The sequence below is a fragment of the Nerophis lumbriciformis genome, linkage group LG35, assembly GCF_033978685.3.
Source record: "Nerophis lumbriciformis linkage group LG35, RoL_Nlum_v2.1, whole genome shotgun sequence".
NCBI classification, from domain to species: domain Eukaryota; kingdom Metazoa; phylum Chordata; class Actinopteri; order Syngnathiformes; family Syngnathidae; genus Nerophis; species Nerophis lumbriciformis.
In genome coordinates this window covers 21,013,292-21,032,744 of record NC_084582.2, presented here as the reverse complement: position 1 = coordinate 21,032,744, position 19,453 = coordinate 21,013,292, and the positions used below count along the sequence as shown (strand labels likewise).

Here is a 19,453-nt window from a genome sequence, read left to right as displayed (position 1 = left end):
TGACCTGACCTCCTCCAGGAACTGCAGTTCTGAATAATGACGCTCGCTTGTAATAAAGCAACTTTTAGTTCAGTAAAGCATCTGCGACGTCTCTTTTGATCCAGCCGCACTGCCGTGTCACCCTTCTGTCCAGACGAGGATGACAAGACCAGAAATACACATCAGTCTCTTCTTCACAATAAAGCTCACCTAAAAATGTAAGCAAATATACAAAATCCCTATTTTTCACTGTATTGATACATTTATTTAAATTTAATTTGTCAAAAAATGACCAAGTTCTCTATTACATAACGTATTTATTAAATATTATTTAACCAGATCATGATTAAATGAATGAACAAGAAGGATGGTTACTGACAACAACCACAATAACCTAACCCACAATTTGTGCCTTTTGAATTTCTTTCAAGTGACAAAAACAAATTTAAGAGCTGCATGATAATCTGTAAAAATAAATGATGAAAAAAGGATTCACATGATTCAAAAACAATCTTCAGTTGATAGTGAGCACATCGCTCTGGATCTCGTGGTTGAGTTGAGTCTGCAGGTCGCTCAGCTTTTTCTTCAGGATGGCCAGCGCCGACATGACGATGGTTTCAGGTCTCAGAGAGCCGCAAGACTCCACGTTGTAGAAGAACCTTGAGGAAGAAACGTCAGGTTTGTTTCAGAGCAACACGCTTATGTTGACAACACAACTCCTGAAGTCCTGGTCCACCGCGTACACGATTGACTGCTTCTGTCATTCACCAAAGGTAAACATGGCTAATAGGAGCTCGCAGGTACACTACAGCTAAGCCTACAATAGCACACAAGTTAGACATAAGTGTCTTTAATTGAAAAGCACATTTCTCAATACAAACATGTATCAAATAATTATTGTTTCATTTAAGTTACAGATACAAAGTCGACAAGGCAGATGTAGAAGTATATGTCATGAGTTTAACTTATATATATATATATATATATATATATATATATATATATATATATATATATATATATATATATATATATATATATGTATGTGTGGGGGGGAAAAAAAAAAAAAAAAAAAAAAGCGGATACAATTTCACCCTCACCTATGAACCCACACCAGGAAACCAGCCAAAAAAGAACAGAAAACGAAACGGCATCATCTGGTACAACCCCCCATACAGCAAAAACGTCTCAACGAACATTGGACACAAATTCCTCAATCTGATTGACAAACACTTTCCCAAAGACAACAACCTAAGAAAAGTATTCAACAAGAACAACATCAAATTGAGCTACAGCTGCATGAACAATATACGACAAATCATCTCAAACCACAACAAAACAATTGCAAATGAGCCGTCGACCCCCAGTCAGAACGACTCCAAAACCAACAAAGCATGTAACTGCCGAAAGAAACCTGATTGCCCACTCAACGGGGGGTGCTTACAAACATCAGTTGTCTACCAATCTAAGGTAATACGCAAGGACATTAACACATCCGACACATATGTAGGATTAACCGAGGGTGAATTCAAAACCAGATGGAACAACCACAAGGCTTCTTTCAGGAACAAAAACCTGCGAAATACCACAGAACTCAGCAAACACATTTGGGACCTCAAAGACAATAATGTTGAATATTCAATAACATGGCAAATTCTTGCATCCAGCACACCTTACAATAGTGGTAATAAAAGATGCAACCTATGCTTGAAAGAGAAACTGTTTATTATCTACCGTCCAGACCTGTCATCCCTCAACAAGCGCAGCGAAATTGTAACAACATGCCGCCATAGACGGAAACATCTCCTAGGTAACACATGAGCCAATCACCACGCCCCTAGGCCAGCCTGTACCCACCCACTCTGTGCCCTATATAAACCATGGTATGCGAATGCTCCCATTAAAATCTCCTGACGATTGAGGGTACCCCCCTCATGAAACAGGCCTGTAGAGATGAAATAGTCTTGTGATTTTTTTTTTTTTTTTTTTTTCCCCCACACATACATATATTGCGCTCTACTACGGTATCGAGCACTATTTTTTGGATAACCTTATTAAGACATATATATATATATATATATATATATATTGGGCTGCGACAACTAATCGATTAAATCGATTAAAATCGATTATAAAAATAGTTGGCGATTAATTTAGTAATCGATTCGTTGGATCTATGCTATGCGCATGCGCAGAGCCTACTTTTTTTTTTTTTTTTTTTTATAAACATTTATTTATAAACTGCAACATTTACAAACAGCTGAGAAACAATCAAAATAAGTATGGTGCCAGTATACTGGGTTTTTTTTTCTTCAATAAAATACTGGAAAGGATAGAAATGTAGTTTGTCTCTTTTATCCGATTATTAATCGATCAATCGAAGTAATAATCGACAGATTAATCGATTATCAAATTAGTTGTTAGTTGCAGCCCAACATACACACACATATATATATATATATATATATATGTATATATATATATATATATATATATATATATATATATATATCAGTGACGTGCGGTCACTAGAGGCGGGGCCTCACCTGCCATCATGGAAAGAAAAAAAAAGTAAAAAGAAAAAACATTTATTAAATTGTTATATGTATCCAGTGATTATAATATAAAGTTATTTTCCATTTAACTTCACCAGTTTTAGATTATTTTTATTCAAAATCGCTGAATTTTCACATTTGCCGTTCAAATACTGACCACGGTGCGGTGATCAGCAGCCAGTTGAGGCACGTCACTCATTTGTGCCTCACCATGGATTGCGGACTCGGCTAACTGCTGGCCTGCTGTGCAGTGAGACCGTATTGCTATATGAATTATATTATACATTTCCATAGTTTAGTTAGCTGAGGTATATAATGTACAGTGTATTTTGTCAACAACTGTATGTGTGTAACGTATTTCTTGTGCTGAGCAATCATAAAACTGCTGCGAAGACGCACTGTGTGAGGCTCGCGTAATCCCGCCTCCTGGTGCCGGTTAACGCACCTCCGCCGCAGACTGCACCCACCGACGGGAGCGCCACACCAACCAAAGCCCACACCCAAACCCTCCACGTGCAAGACCGAATCCACCCAAAAAAAGTCACTTAACAAGAAGCCAAAAAGTGCAAAAACAACATTGCTCGCGCCGGAGGAGCCGTGAACGACTGCAGGGACACAACATTAGGTACACCTGCAGACTGCAGCACGGATTTCATATTTCATTCATTCAAAACTCCTCCAACACGAACACCACTGTTCCCGCACTTATAAGTAAAGTAAGACCATAATAACGTTTTTTTAATTAAATGTGCTTTTTTGTGTGCTACAGTTTGTATGTGTAAAGTTAAAGTTAAGCTAAAGTACCAATGATTGTCACACACACACTAGGTGTGGTGAAATTTGTCCTCTGCATTTGACCCATCCCCTTGCTCACCTCCTGGGATGTGAGGGGAGCAGTGGGCAGCAGCGGCGCCGCGCCCGGGAATAATTGTTGGTGATTTAACCCCCAATTCCAACCCTTGATGCTGAGTGCCAAGCAGGGAAGAATGCTGGTATGAGCTTTTAAACATAACCCGTTAACTGCTGCCAATCAAATGGTGAATAAGATACTCTTTAGGGTTCATATGTTTGTAAATCTGACTGTGATGAAGTCAGTGCCTCACCAGCCATGAACCTCACCGCACGTCACTGATAGATATATATCTATCTATCTATCTATCTATCTATCTATCTATCTATATCTATATCTATATCTATATCTATATATATATATATATATATCTATATATCTATTAGGGGTGTAACGGTACACAAAAATTTCGGTTCGGTACGTACCTCGGTTTAGAGGTCACGGTTCGGTTCATTTTCGGCACAGTAAGAAAACAACAAAATATAAGTGTTTTGGTTATTTATTTACCAAATTTGTAAACAATGGCATAACATACATATACACACAGGGTCCATTGCCAGGGTTAATGTGGTCAACATATATAAAATAAAAACTAAATAAGATAAGGCTCAGAATGGTTTCTTAAGAAAACCTTTCTACATTTAAAGTACTTTTTTTGATTGATTGATTGAGACTTTTATTAGTAGATTGCACAGTACAGTACATATTCCGTACAATTGACCACTAAATAACGCCCCAATAATTTTTCAACTTTTTTAAGTCGGGGTCCACGTTAATCAACATTAAACTGCCTCAAATTGTTGCTCAGATTAAATAAAATGACAAAACTTTTCTTCTTCATATAAAAAGTGCAACATTAAACAGTTTCAAGTCAACTCAGCCTCAAATTAACTTTTCTGTCCCCTCCCCAGCCTGGCTAACTTGGCAGTAAGAGGATATATGGGCTCATTGTTCTTCCACCATAGAAGTGGGTCAAAATCTAGTTTTTAATGCAATATGGACTTATATCTGCTGCTATAAAAACATTTGTTATTGCTTTAGCCCTGCCTGACTCGCCGAGGAGAGGCTGCTTGAATGCGGTGGTGACGCTTCAAATGGGTTAGTATGTGTTATGAGAGTAGCGTATGTATGTGTGTGTGTGTGTGGCCCTTTAAAATGTGACAGCATGTGAGGTAAGTGTGTGGGCGAGCGAGGTGAGGGAGCGGTAGCTGAGTGCGGGGAGTGGCTAGTGTTTTGTTGGATCGGCTCTGTGCAAGACCTCAATAAAGCCACGATTTGCAACTAATCGCCGGACTCGTCATTTACCCTGGAGTTCGGAGCTGTGGAGACCCACTGCCGGGTAGAGTGAAGGGTGACAAACCTCCGTCCTCCATTGTTGTATCGCGCAGCCAAAGTGTTCCCAAACAGGAGATCTTAACGAGGCAGGAGGGTCTTCTAGCTCTAGCTTTTACATGTTGTCCTAGCCCGGCGGCTGCTAGCATGTGTACTCGTTCGATACACCTCCGAACCGAACCCCCGTACCGAAATGGTTCAATACAAATACACGTACCGTTACACCCCTAATATCTATATACATACACTGTATATATATATATATATAGATATAGATATAGATAGAGATACCCACCCTTTTTGGATTCACTCGAGGGGTGATTCCCTCGTTCTACTGGGGGACTTCAATGCTCATGTTGGCAGCGACAGTGAAACCTGGAGAGGCGTGATCGGGAAGAATGGCTGCCCGGATCTGAACCCGAGCGGTGTTTTGTTATTGGACTTTTGTGCCCGTCACAGATTGTCCATAACGAACACCATGTTCAAACATAAGGGTGTCCATATGTGCACTTGGCACCAGGACACCCTAGGCCGCAGTTCCATGAACGACTTTGTAGTTGTGTCATCGGATTTGCGGCCTCATGTTTTGGACACTCGGGTGAAGAGAGGGGCGGGGCTTTCTACCGATCACCGATGCGATGGTGGGGGAGGATGCCGGACAGACCTGGCAGGCCCAAACGCATTGTGAGGGTTTGCTGGGAACGTCTGGCAGAGTCTCCTATCAGAGAGAGTTTCAATTCCCACCTCCGGAAGAACTTTGAACATGTCACGAGGGAGGTGCTGGACATTGAGTCCGAATGGACCATGTTCCGCGCCTCTATTGTCGAGGCGGCTGATTGGAGCTGTGGCCGCAAGGTAGTTGGTGCTTGTCGTGGCGGTAATCCTAGAACCCGTTGGTGGACACCGGCGGTGAGGGATGCCGTCAAGCTGAAGAAGGAGTCCTATCGGGTTCTTTTGGCTCATAGGACTCCTGAGGCAGCGGACAGGTACCGACAGGCCAAGCGGTGTGCGGCTTCAGCGGTCGCAGAGGCAAAAACTCGGACATGGGAGGAGTTCGGTGAGGCCATGGAAAACGACTTCCGGACGGCTTCGAAGCAATTCTGGACCACCATCCGCCGCCTCAGGAAGGGGAAGCAGTGCACTATCAACACCGTGTATGGCGAGGATGGTGTTCTGCTGACCTCGACTGCGGATGTTGTGGATCGGTGGAGGGAATACTTCGAAGACCTCCTCAATCCCACCAACACGTCTTCCTATGAGGAAGCAGTGCCTGGGGAGTCTGTGGTGGGCTCTTCTATTTCTGGGGCTGAGGTTGCTGAGGTAGTTAAAAAGCTCCTCGGTGGCAAGGCCCCGGGGGTAGATGAGATCCGCCCGGAGTTCCTTAAGGCTCTGGATGCTGTGGGGCTGTCTTGGTTGACAAGACTCTGCAGCATCGCGTGGACATCGGGGGCGGTACCACTGGATTGGCAGACCGGGGTGGTGGTTCCTCTCTTTAAGAAGGGGAACCGGAGGGTGTGTTCTAACTATCGTGGGATCACACTCCTCAGCCTTCCCGGTAAGGTCTATTCAGGTGTACTGGAGAGGAGGCTACGCCGGATAGTCGAACCTCGGATTCAGGAGGAACAGTGTGGTTTTCGTCCTGGTCGTGGAACTGTGGACCAGCTCTATACTCTCGGCAGGGTCCTTGAGGGTGCATGGGAGTTTGCCCAACCAGTCTACATGTGTTTTGTGGACTTGGAGAAGGCATTCGACCGTGTCCCTCGGGAAGTCCTGTGGGGAGTGCTCAGAGAGTATGGGGTATGGGACTGTCTGATTGTGGCAGTCCGCTCCCTGTATGATCAGTGCCAGAGCTTGGTCCGCATTGCCGGTAGTAAGTCGGACACGTTTCCAGTGAGGGTTGGACTCCGCCAAGGCTGCCCTTTGTCACCGATTCTGTTCATAACTTTTATGGACAGAATTTCTAGGCGCAGTCAAGGCGTTGAGGGGATCTGGTTTGGTGGCTGCAGGATTAGGTCTCTGCTTTTTGCAGATGATGTGGTCCTTATGGCTTCATCTGGCCAGGATCTTCAGCTCTCACTGGATCGGTTCACAGCTGAGTGAAGCGACTGGGATGAGAATCAGCACCTCCAAGTCCGAGTCCATGGTTCTCGCCCGGAAAAGGGTGGAGTGCCATCTCCGGGTTGGGGAGGAGATCTTGCCCCAAGTGGAGGAGTTCAAGTACCTCGGAGTCTTGTTCATGAGTGAGGGAAGAGTGGATCGTGAGATTGACAGGCGGATCGGTGCGGCGTCTTCAGTAATGCGGACGCTGTATCGATCCGTTGTGGTGAAGAAGGAGCTGAGCCGGAAGGCAAAGCTCTCAATTTACCGGTCGATCTACGTTCCCATACTCACCTATGGTCATGAGCTTAGGGTTATGACCGAAAGGACAAGATCACGGGTACAAGCGGCCGAAATGAGTTTCCTCCGCCCGGTGGTGGGGCTCTCCCTTAGAGATAGGGTGAGAAGCTCTGCCATCCGGGAGGAGCTCAAAGTAAAGCCGCTGCTCCTCCACATCGAGAGGAGCCAGATGAGGTGGTTCGGGCATCTGATCAGGATGCCACCCGAACGCCTCCCTAGGGAGGTGTTTAGGGCACGTCCGACCGGTAGGAGGCCGCGGGAAAGACCCAGGACACGTTGGGAAGACTATGTCTCCCGGCTGGCCTGGGAACGCCTCGGGGTCCCACAGGAAGAGCTGGACGAAGTGGCTGGGGAGAGGGAAGTCTGGGCTTCCCTGCTTAGGCTGCTGCGCCCGCGACCCGACCTCGGATAAGCGGAAGAAGATGGATGGATTGATGGATGGATATATATCTATAAATACCGTATTTTCCGCACCATAAGGCGCCCTGGGTTAAAAGCTGGCCCTTCAATGAACGGCATATTTCAAAACTTTGTCCACCTATAAGCCGCCCGGTGTTGTAAGCCGCATCTAACTGCGCTAAAGGAATGTCAAAAAAACAGTCAGATAGGTCAGTCAAACTTTAATAATATATTAAAAACCAGCATTCTAACAACTCTGTTCACTCCCAAAATGTACGCAAATGTGCAATCACAAACATACGTATATCAACATGGACAGAGCTGCGTGAAAAAAGCCACCCGGCCTCTTCGCGTAAACTTAAACTTACCTTAACCACTCGCTCATCTTTTCTTCATCCATCCCTTCGAGTTAGCTTTTATGATGACGCCGGCTGGAAAGGTCTCTTTTGGCAAGGTCTTCCTTTTGAATATCACCATGGGTGGAAGTTTCTGGCCATTAGCATGGCAAGCTAGAACCACAGTGAAGGATGACTTCTCATTCCCTGTGGTGCGAATATTCACCGTACGTGCTCCCGTTGTATCCACAGTGCGGTTCACAGGAATATCAGTTGCTGTGAAATAGTAATCCGTGTGCGGATGGAGAGATTGCGTCTTTTCATGAACCGGATCCCTGACGCTTAGTAGGAGCCATTTTGTGGTCTTTACAGATGTAAACACACAAAGGAAATGAAACGTACGGTATATCCGCGCGCTTTTTCTTCTTCTACGCGGGCGGGTGGTTGCTTACAGTAGAAGAAGAAGCGCTTCCTGTTCTATGGGGGCGGGTGCTTACCTTGGCGGTTGCTTGCGTAGAAGAAGAAGCGCTTCCTGTTCTACCGGGAAAAAAGATGGCGGCTGTTTACCGAAGTTGCGAGATCGAAACTTTATGAAAATGAATCGTAATATTAATCCATATACAAAGCGGTTAAAAGCCGCACTGTCAGCTTTTGAGTAAATTTGTGGTTTTTAGGTGCGGCTAATAGTGCGGAAAATACGGTATATCTATATATATATAGATAGATAGATAGATAGAGATATATATATACACACACATCTATATATATATATATATATATATATATATATATATATATATATATTAGGGCTGCAACAACTAAATCGATTAAATCAATTAAAATCGATTATAAAAATAGTTGGCGATTAATTTAGTCATCGATTCGTTGGATCCATGCTATGCGTATGCGCAGAGGCTATTTTTTTTTTTTAAACCTTTATTTATAAACTGCAACATTTACAAACAGCTGAGAAACAATAATCAAAATAATAGGGGTGTAACGGTACGTGTATTTGTATCGAACCGTTTCGGTACGGGGGTTTCGTTTCGGTGCGGAAGTGTACCTAACGAGTTTCCACACGGACATATTAAGTAGCGTACTGCACGTTGTGTAAACAATACTCAAAATGCCGGACATTTGAGACATTTAAGAAACTCCGCCCTGACAGCTCTGCAAAAGAGGACATGTCCGGTAAAAAGAGGACGTATGGTCAGTCTATCCTAGCCTGTTAGCTGCTAGCATGCTAGCAAAAGAGGACAAGCAGCGATCGGTTTCACCGGACGTGAAACCGATCACTGCTAGCATGCTAGCAGCGACCGGGCTAGGATAGATTGACCATACGTCCTCTTTTCACCGGACATGTCCTCTTTTGTGATAAATGCGCATGCGTCGCCAGGCTCTGCTTTTTATCAATACATTTATCAGATTTAATTTTTTATTATCTATAGCAGGGGTGTCAAAAGTGTGCATTTTTGTAACATTTTCCTTGTTTTATTTGGCAAGTTGAAAGAACATGGCGCCAGTATGCTGGGTTTTTTTCAATAAAATACTGTAAAGGATAGAAATGTAGTTTGTCTCTTTTATTCGATTATTAATCAAAGTAATAATCAACAGATTAATCGATTATCAAATTAATCGTTAGTTGCAGCCCTAATATATATACATATATATATATATATATACATACACACACACACAGTATAATGTATATAAATAAATATAATGACATATATATTTTTGTCCGAGTCCATGGTTCTCGCCCGGAAAAGGGTGGAGTGCCATCTCCGAGTTGGGGAGGAGATCTTGCCCCAAGTGGAGGAGTTCAAGTACCTCGGAGTCTTGTTCACGAGTGGGGGAAGAGTGGATCGTGAGATCGACAAGCGGATCGGTGCGGCGTCTTCAGTAATGCGGATGCTGTATCGATCCGTTGTGGTGAAGAAGGAGCTGAGCCAGAAGGCAAAGCTCTCGATTTACTGGTCGATCTACGTTCCCATCCTCACCTATGGTCATGCGTGATCTTGACCGAAAGGACAAGATCACGGGTACAAGCGGCCGAAATGAGTTTCCTCCGCCGGGTGGCGGGGCTCTCCCTTAGAGATAGGGTGAGAAGCTCTGTCATCCGAGGGGAGCTCAAAGTAAAGCCGCTGCTCCTCCACATCGAGAGGAGCCAGATGAGGTGGTTCGGGCATCTGGTTAGGATGCCACCCGAACGCCTCCCTAGGAAGGTGTTTCGGGCATGTCCGACCGGTAGGAGGCCACGAGGAAGACCCAGGACACGCTGGGAAGACTATCTCTCCCGGCTGGCCTGGGAACGCCTCGGGATCCCCCGGGAGGAGCTGGACGAGGTGGCTGGGGAGAGGGAAGTCTGGGCTTCCCTGCTTAAGCTGCTGCCCCCGCGACCCGACCTCGGATAAGCGGAAGAAGATGGATGGATGGATGGATATATTTTTGGCCATTTTATTTTTAGATTGATAGTCGCCAGTAGACAGATTAGTGTATGAAAATTGTTTTGTCATTGTCGTCAAAACATACGAGGAAATTATAACAGCAGCACGTTAGAAAATAATATAAAATTAAAAAACAAAATAAAAATACGGGTTGGTTATGTTGACAACTGCTTGTGTTGTACCTTTCTGGTTTTCCATTTGGGTCGTAAGGAGCCTGGATTTCATCTTCCTCAATTTCAGAATATTCACTCTTGGGCCTTATAGGAGCAAAGCAACAAAACAACTTTTTGAGCACTACTACTAATCATAGTACTAATAATAAGTTCTAAAAAGTTACCATTCCTCTGGGCGAGGGAAGACTGTGTGCCTCAGTGCGTTGTCTGGGTCGTACTCGAAAGCCACTCCCGCCGTGGGGTTCCACTTGGCGTGTTCCTTACCAAAGCCTTTCTTGGCGTATGCTCGCAGTCGCAGCTCCTGACCTTTGCGAAGCTTTACCAGCAAGATCTCTGAGAACATCAACACAACATCATTATTACTAGCATCTACCTTTATTTCAAAGATTCAAACAACACTAATAATGATAAAAGTTATCATGTATATTATTGATGTATTTTCTGAGCAAACTTGAACTTTACCGTTTCTTTCAGCGTCGTCACTTGGATCATTGTCTCGACTTCTGGAAGTCACCTGCAGGAACAAATGTGTATTGTTAAGCACTGTATGCACAGCCTCCTCTACGTGAACAACTAAAATAAGTTTAATGAGTGTCCTCCTCTGCGTGAACAACTGCAACATTCTAAAAGACCGTCCCTTTCTACGTGAAACAATACAATGCCTACTATGAACAACTACAATGCATTAAATAGCCAGCCTCCTCTACGTGAACAATTCCAACATTTTAAATGATGCCCTCAACACAAACTACATTGGGTTTAACGACCATGCTCATAGACATGACCAACTACAAGGTGTTATAACCGCTGTCCGCCTCATTAACAACTACATGTTAAATTACAGTCCTACTCAACGTGAACAATAACGTGTTAAAGGACCGTCCTCCTCTGCGTGAACAACTACAACACTTTAAATGACTGTTATCCTTGATGTGAACAACTACAATGTGGTAAATTACCATCCTTGTCTAAGTGTACAACTACAACATGTTAAATTATCATCCTGCTTGACGTGAATAATGACAACGTATTAAATGACCATCCCCAACTATGTGAACAGCTACCACATGTTAAATGACTGTTCCCAACGTGAACAACTACAATGTAGTCAATGGCTGTTGTCCTTTTCATGAGCAACTACAATGCGATAAATAACTGTCCTTTATGTGAACAACCACAACATGTTTAATGTCTGTCATTGACGTGAACAATTACGTGTTTAATGACTGTTCTCTACTTATATATACAGTATATATATATATATATATATATATATATATATATATACACACACACGTGTGAAGTTGGCCCCCTTTATCATTGCAAATATTACAAAACCCAAAACCAGTGAAGTTGGCACGTTGTGTAATTCGTAAATAAAAACAGAATACAATGATTTGCAAATCCATCTCAACTTATATTCAATTGAATAGACTGCAAAGACGAGGTATTTAATGTTCGAATGAGAAACTTAAATTTTTTTTTGGCAAATAATCATTAACTTAAAATTTAATGGCAGCAACACATTGCAAAAAAGTTGGCACAGGGGCATTTTTACCACTGTGTTACATGGCCTTTCCTTTTAACAACACTCAGTAAACGTTTGGGAACTGAGGAGACCAATTTTTGAAGCTTTTCAGGTGGAATTATTTCCCATTCTTGCTAAATGTACAGCTTAAGTTCTTCAACAGTCCGGGGTCTACGTTGTGGTATTTTAGACTGCATATTGCGCCACACATCTTCAATGGGAGACAGGTCTGGACTACAGGCAGGCCAGTCTAGTACCCGCACTCTTTTACTATGAAGCCACGCTGTTGTAACACGTGGCTTGGCATTGTCTTGCTGAAATAAGCAGGGGCGTCATAGTAATGTTGCTTGGATGGCAACATATATTGCTCCAAAACCTGTAAGTACCTTTCAGCAATAATGTGTCTTCACAGATGTGTAAGTTACCCATGCCTTGGGCACTAATACACCCCCATACCATCACAGATGCTGGGTTTTGAACTTTGGGCCTATAACAATCCAGATGGTTCTTTTCCTCTTTGGTCCGGAGGACACGACGTCCACAGTTTCCAAAAACAATTTGAAATGTGGACTCGTCAGACCACAGAACACTTTTCTACTTTGTATCAGTCCATCTTAGATGGGTCCAGCAAAGCTGGCGGTGTGTCTGGGTGTTGTTGATAAATGGCTTTTGCTTTGCATAGTAGAGTTTTAACTTGCACTTACAGATGTAGCGACGAACTGTAGTTACTGACAGTGGTTTTCTGAAATTTTCCTGAGTCCATGTGGTGACATCCTTTACACACTGATGTCGCTTTTTGATGCAGTACCCCCTGAGAGATCAAAAGTGATGGGCATTCAATGTTGGTTTTCAGCCTTGCTGCTTACGTGCAGTGATTTCTCTTGATGATATTACGGACTGTAGATGGTGAAATTGCTAGCAATAAATGGTTGAGAAATATTCTTAAACAATTTGCTCACGCATTTGTTCACAAAGTGGTGAACCTTTGCCCTATCCTTGTTTGTGAATGACTGAAAATTTCATGGAAGCTGATTTTATGCCCAATCATGTCACCCACCTGTTCACCTATGGGATGTTCCAAATAAGTGTTTGAAGAGCATTCTCAACTTTCTTAGTCTTTTTTGCCACTTGTGCCAGCTTTTTTAAAATATGTTGCAGGCATCAAATTCCAAATGAGCCAATATTTGCAAAACAAAGTTTTCCAGTTCAAACGTTAAGTATCTTGTCTTTTTGCAGTCTATTCAATTCAACTTAAGTTGAAAAGGATTTGCAAATCATTGTATTCTGTTTTTTATTTACAACATTCCAACTTCACTGGTTTTGGGTTTTGTATATGTGTGAAGTTGGCACCCTTTATCATTGCAAATTTTAAAATAACACTGCCATTCCTTTATGCTGGTTTGTGCCGTTAAGGTCCATAAGTTATGTAGGAGTTACACTTGCTCGTTTTCATTATAGTAAGTGCATTCACCTGTGTTGCAGGTGGCGTGCATAATTGTGGTAGGGTGAGCAGGGAAAGAAACTTTTTGTTGACCTTCGTAGTCATCATCTTTTCCCGTCACCTTTACAATCTTCTATGCTCATTACAGTTTTTTTCTGTCAATTTGGAATATTGCTTATTCATTCATCTTCATTGTTCATCATACAAAGTAAGTTGCTCATTACTATCACATATGGAGCAATAAACGCCCCATTTGAACATACGATCTGTCTGACGAGTCATCAATGTCATCCACTCCCTTGTAGCAACCATGTCGCGGCGTTGGAGGACATTTTTTACTTATAAGCTGCAAAATGTTATTCTAAAATACATTTTCTGACTAGTGACATCAGACCCCCTAACTTGTCAAAATCTCTCTGCCAAGATTTCCCCAAACTTTGTGTTGTAAAGATTTTTTGTCTATTATATTTAAAATCATATTTACGTTTAGTAAATTTTTTTGACTATCATAAATTTAATGTTAACATTTTATTATTCAAATCCATATTGACCTATCAGTACCTCCGATAGCAAAGCGATCTATATGATGGAAATATCAATTCTCCAATCAATATATGGATACTGTGGAACATCAGTGATTTGAGTTGATGTATGTCATTAACAGGAACAGAGTGGAAAGAAAGTCAATTATTGAGTTTGTCTAAATGATACTTTTTATCATTCACATGAACACAATGTAAAATTCTAAAGAAAAAAAGTGCAGTTCCCCTTTAAAAATGTTAAAGGGGAACTGCAATTTTTTTTTAGAATTTTGCCTATCGTTCTCAATTATCATAAAAGACATGACGACAAATAGATTTTGTTTTGTACATTCTAAATATTAAATAAATGCGATCAAAATCAGTTTACAATGGAGCCTATGGGAGCCATTGTATTATGCCTGTACAGCCCCTAATACAACATCCAAACACCTCCATTAAGGTTTTATATACATGATGTACAAACCCTGTTTCCATATGAGTTGGGAAATTGTGTTAGATGTAAATATAAACGGAATACAATGATTTGCAAATCCTTTTCAACCCATATTCAATTGAATGCACTACAAAGACAAGATATTTGATGTTCAAACTCATAAACTTTATTTTTTTTTGCAAATAATAATTAACTTAGAATTTCATGGCTGCAACACGTGCCAAAGTAGTTGGGAAAGGGCATGTTCACCACTGTGTTACATGGCCATTCCTTTTAACACCACTCAAACGATTGGGAACTGAGGAAACTAATTGTTGAAGCTTTGAAAGTGGAATTCTTTCCCATTCTTGTTTTATGTAGAGCTTCAGTTGTTCAACAGTCTGGGGTCTCCGCTGTCGTATTATACGCTTCATAATGCGCCACACATTTTTGATGGGAGACAGGTCTGGACTGCAGGCGGACCAGGAAAGTACCCCCACTCTTTTTTTTTACAAAGCCACGCTGTTGTAACACGTGCTGGCATTGTCTTGCTGAAATAAGCAGAGGCGTCCATGAAAAAGACGGCACCTAGATGGCAGCATATGTTGTTCCAAAACCTGTATGTACGTTTCAGCATTAATGGCGCTTTCACAGACGTGTAAGTTACCCATGCCTTGGGCACTAATGCACCCCCATACCATCACAGATGATGGCTTTTGAACTTTGCGTCGATAACAGTCTGGATGGTTCGCTTCCCCTTTGGTCCGGATGACACGATGTCGAATATTTCCAAAAACAATTTGAAATGTGGACTCGTCAGACCACAGAACACTTTTCCACTTTGCATGAATCCATCTTAGATGATCTCGGGCCCAGAGAAGCTGGCGGCGTTTCTGGATGTTGTTGATAAATGGCTTTCGCTTTGCATAGTAGAGCTTTAACTTGCACTTACAGATGTAGCGACCAACTGTATTTAGTGACAGTGGTTTTCTGAAGTGTTCCTGAGCCCATGTGGTGATATCCTTTAGAGATTGATGTCGGTTTTAGATACAGTGCCGTCTGAGGGATCGAAGGTCACGGTCATTCAATGTTGGTTTACGGCCATGCCGCTTACGTGCAGTGATTTCTCCAGATTCTCTGAAATAGTTAGTCTGTGTTAGCGCTTATAGTAACAATATCACTAATACTTGGTTAATATTTAAATCACAAAATGTAAATGGAGTAATGTTGGCGCTTTTTGTATGGTTATTTATTGGATTTCATGGGCGGAATAGAGGACCTCCCATTGGCTCCTCCGTAAGCGGACTTTTATTTAAGTTTGAGAGTTAGAATGCATTAAAAAAAATACATCCGTTGTCATGTCTTTCATAATGATTGTGAATGATAGGCAAAATTCCCTTTAACGGCACAACAAAATGTTTTACAGCACAAACGAATGGCAGGGTTATTTTGATATTTGCAATGATAAGGGGGCCAACTTCTGTGAACAACTACAAATCAATAACTGTCCGTCCTCTACTTGAACAACTACAACATATTTATAACACAACACACCCTCTATGTAAACAGCTACAAGGTGTTAAATGAACGCCCTGTACGTGAACAACTACAAGGTGTTAAATGACCTACTGGGATGACTCTGTGGTTGTTGGACAGCAGGTCACGTGAGGTGACGTTGCGTGTCTTCTCATCAGTGCAGCGAACATCCAGTGTGAGCTCGACAGAACACTCAGGACAGAATTCATCGCAGGTACAGTCCTGAAGGAGATGATGGAGCAGAGAATATATACTGCTTTTATAAATACATATTTGATATATTCAACTATTTCAGTTGCATTCATTGTCACATCAGATAAAAAACATAAAAACATTTACAGCAAATTTTCATATGACTTTTTATTGAAATAGATTAAATTGGACCAAATAAATATACAAATATTAGTTCCATCAATGTCTTTACATTCTTATTTGCACTGTACCGTCTCTAAAAGTGCCTGCTATACAAAGTAATGTCCTGCATTTATATAGAATGTAATAAACAATAACTCAAATACAAATGCCTTCAATGTTGTGTTTAAAATGGGATTAAAATTAGTTGTAAAAGTAGTAAGATATTAGGTTTTTTTTAACAGTTCGTGTATTTTAACTTAGTAAATATTCTGTCTATCTGTACGTTGCATTTTGCACACTTATTCACCAATCCATTTTTATTTTTCCTCCTTTCTTTATCCATTATCTCCGCACAATATATATTCTGAAAGTTTCCTTACTCATTTGCTAAATTATTCATTTATCTTTAAAGCTGGGGTACTTGAATCTTTTGTCACCAAGCAGAATGCAAACTGTAAATCCCGCCCTCGCTGATAGTCCCTCCCAGTCTCCTCATCTCTGAAATGTCACAAAATTGCGCACGAGAGCTGTACATGCACACATGTAGGTCGTTGACAGTCTGAAATTGCATCGGAAGATCGCCTAGTTAGTATTTTGTTGCAGACTATCGGTAACACACGTCGCCACGAAAAAGGATGCACACAAAATATAGGAAAATAGAACATTAGATTACCTGTCTAGAAGGAAAACAGCCACTTATGCATCCAAAGTTATTTCAAGACTGGCCCACAATGCCCTCCATCTTGAATACGCCGGACCAATATTTATTCCAGTTTTGGCTCTTCTTTGGTTTTTTAGACGTACAGAGTCTCTTTTCTTCCTCTGAATTCCTATTTTTGTTTTTTTTAGCAGTATATGCTGTAACAGCAAGCACAGGTATGGCGATCTTTCCAAGTGGGTTCGGCAGCCATGCTTTACTGAAAACAAGTCTGCACCGTGCACGTACTTCACTATATATTGCGTCAGCCCATGAGAAGGTTCCTTCGTGGGCTCTGCTCACCCCTCCTTTCTTTAAATCCTGTGATTGGATCTGGAGGTGTTGACCGCCACCAAGTCAAATGATTTTGTCTTCCAAGGTTTTATTTACCAAAATACATAATTATGAGCCACAGGCAGACATACAATTTTTTCAAAACTGACTACGGTTACGATATACTGTATGAAGCTAATATGATTTTTTTTAGTTAAATAATATAACTTAGATACCCCAGCTTTAATCTCTTTAATATATCTCATTAATTGGTTAATGTTTTTTTTCTTTTTCGATGACCTTTAATTACTCACGTACCGTATTTTCCGCACTATAAGGCGCACCGGATTATTAGCCGCACCTTCAATGAATTACATATTTCATAACTTTGTCCACCAATAAGCCGCCCCGGATTATAAGCCGCGCCTACGCTGCGCTAAAGGGAATGTCAAAAAAACAGTCAGATAGTTCAGTCAAACTTTAATAATATATTGAAAACCAGCGTTCTAACAACTCTGTCCCAAAATGTACGCAAATGTGCAATCACAAACATAGTAAAATTCAAAATGGTGTAGAGCAATAGCAACATAATGTTGCTCGAACGTTAATGTCACAACACACAAAATAAACATAGCGCTCACCTTCTGAAGTTATTCTTCATTCGTAAATCCTTCGAATTCTTCGTCTTCGGTGTCCGAATTGAAAAGTTGCGCAAGCGTGGTATCCAAAATGGCCGGTTCCGTCTCGTCGAAGTCATCGGAGTCAGTGTCGCTGTTGTTCTGTGAATCCTGCCTTCCGGAAAGCTCGGACCACAGTTGTGACCGAAATATCTGCCCAGGCATTTACGATCCACTGGCAAATGTTGGCGTATGTCGTCCGGTGCTGTCTGCCCGTCTTAGTGAAGGTGTGTTCGCCTTCGGAGCTGTGTGAAAAAAGCCACCCGGCCTCTTCGCGTAAACTTCCCTTAACCACTCGCTCATCTTTTCTTCATCCATCCATCCCTTCGAGTTAGCTTTTATGATGACGCCGGCTGGAAAGGTCTCTTTTGGCAAGGTCTTCCTTTTGAATATCACCATGGGTGGAAGTTAGCATGGCAAGCTAGAACCACAGTGAAGGATGACTTCTCATTCCCTGTGGTGCGAATATTCACCGTACGTGCTCCCGTTCCACAGTGCGGTTCACAGGAATATCAGTTGCTGTGAAATACGGTAGTAATCCGTGTGCGGATGGAGAGATTGCGTCTTTTTATGAACCGGATCCTTGTCGCTTAGTAGGAGCCATTTTGTGGTCTTTACAGATGTAAACAGGAAATGAAACGTACGGTGATATCCGCGCGTTTTTTCTTCTTCTTCCGGGGGCGGGTGGTTGCTTACAGTAGAAGAAGAAGCGCTTCCTGTTCTATGGGGGCGGGTGCTTTCCTTGGCGGTTGCTTGCGTAGAAGAAGAAGCGCTTCCTGTTCTACCGGGAAAGAAGATGGCGGCTGTTTACCGAAGTTGCGAGATCGAAACTTTATGAAAATGAATCGTAATAAAGCGCACCGGGTTATAAGGCGCACTGTCAGCTTTTGAGAAAATGTGTGGTTTTTAGGTGCGCCTTATAGTGCGGAAAATACGGTACGTATTTTACAAAAATCTTTTCACATATTTTTGTTCCTCACTTGCTGTTCCATCTACAGTATTTATGTTTCACATTCTATAGTCAGTTCCTCTAGGAATTTGTGATGTCTCCAATGGCAAATTCTCAAAAATGTAATCAATCCCCACAAATCATGCGCGGCCTCGCACACTTTGTCCAATACCCACAATTTCCCTGCACATTTTGGCCAATCAGCATCATTTTGCCCAACCAAATTTGTCTCTGAGGTTCAACCGCAGACGTCAACAGTCTAATCAAAACTTATGTCTGTTTCTTGTGTAGACAAAGCAGGAATAACAGTGTGTAATAATATTATTGATCAAGCGACACAATTGTTGTCGCCCTGCGTAGCTCTGACCTACTTCCTGTTTCTGTGTATTAGGGTTGTCCCGGTACCAAAATGTATTTCGATACTTTTCGGTACTTTTCTAAATAAAAAAAACCAAACAAAAAATTGCATTATTTCAACAAAAAATGTACATTAACATATGTTTCTTATTAAAAGTTAGTCCTTAAATAAAATAGTGAACATATGAGACAACTTTTCTTTTATTAGTAAGTAAGCAAA

The 19,453-nt window shown here is 41.8% G+C and overlaps 1 protein-coding gene across 2 annotated transcripts in view; it reads right to left on the bottom strand.

Annotated features, from left to right (window-relative positions):
• Positions 1 to 276: 276 nt before the first annotated feature.
• Positions 277 to 19,453, bottom strand: part of polr2c (RNA polymerase II subunit C) — a 35,721-nt gene continuing 16,544 nt past the window's right edge. For both annotated transcript variants that reach the window (XM_061927677.2, XM_061927678.2), the window contains 5 exons: positions 16,020 to 16,148; positions 10,930 to 10,981; positions 10,632 to 10,800; positions 10,477 to 10,551; positions 277 to 638 (listed from right to left, as the gene is read on the bottom strand). In XM_061927677.2, the coding sequence (XP_061783661.1) occupies positions 494 to 638; positions 10,477 to 10,551; positions 10,632 to 10,800; positions 10,930 to 10,981; positions 16,020 to 16,148 (570 nt within the window). In that variant the 3' untranslated portion in view covers positions 277 to 493. The remainder of the gene's footprint in view (positions 639 to 10,476; positions 10,552 to 10,631; positions 10,801 to 10,929; positions 10,982 to 16,019; positions 16,149 to 19,453) is intronic.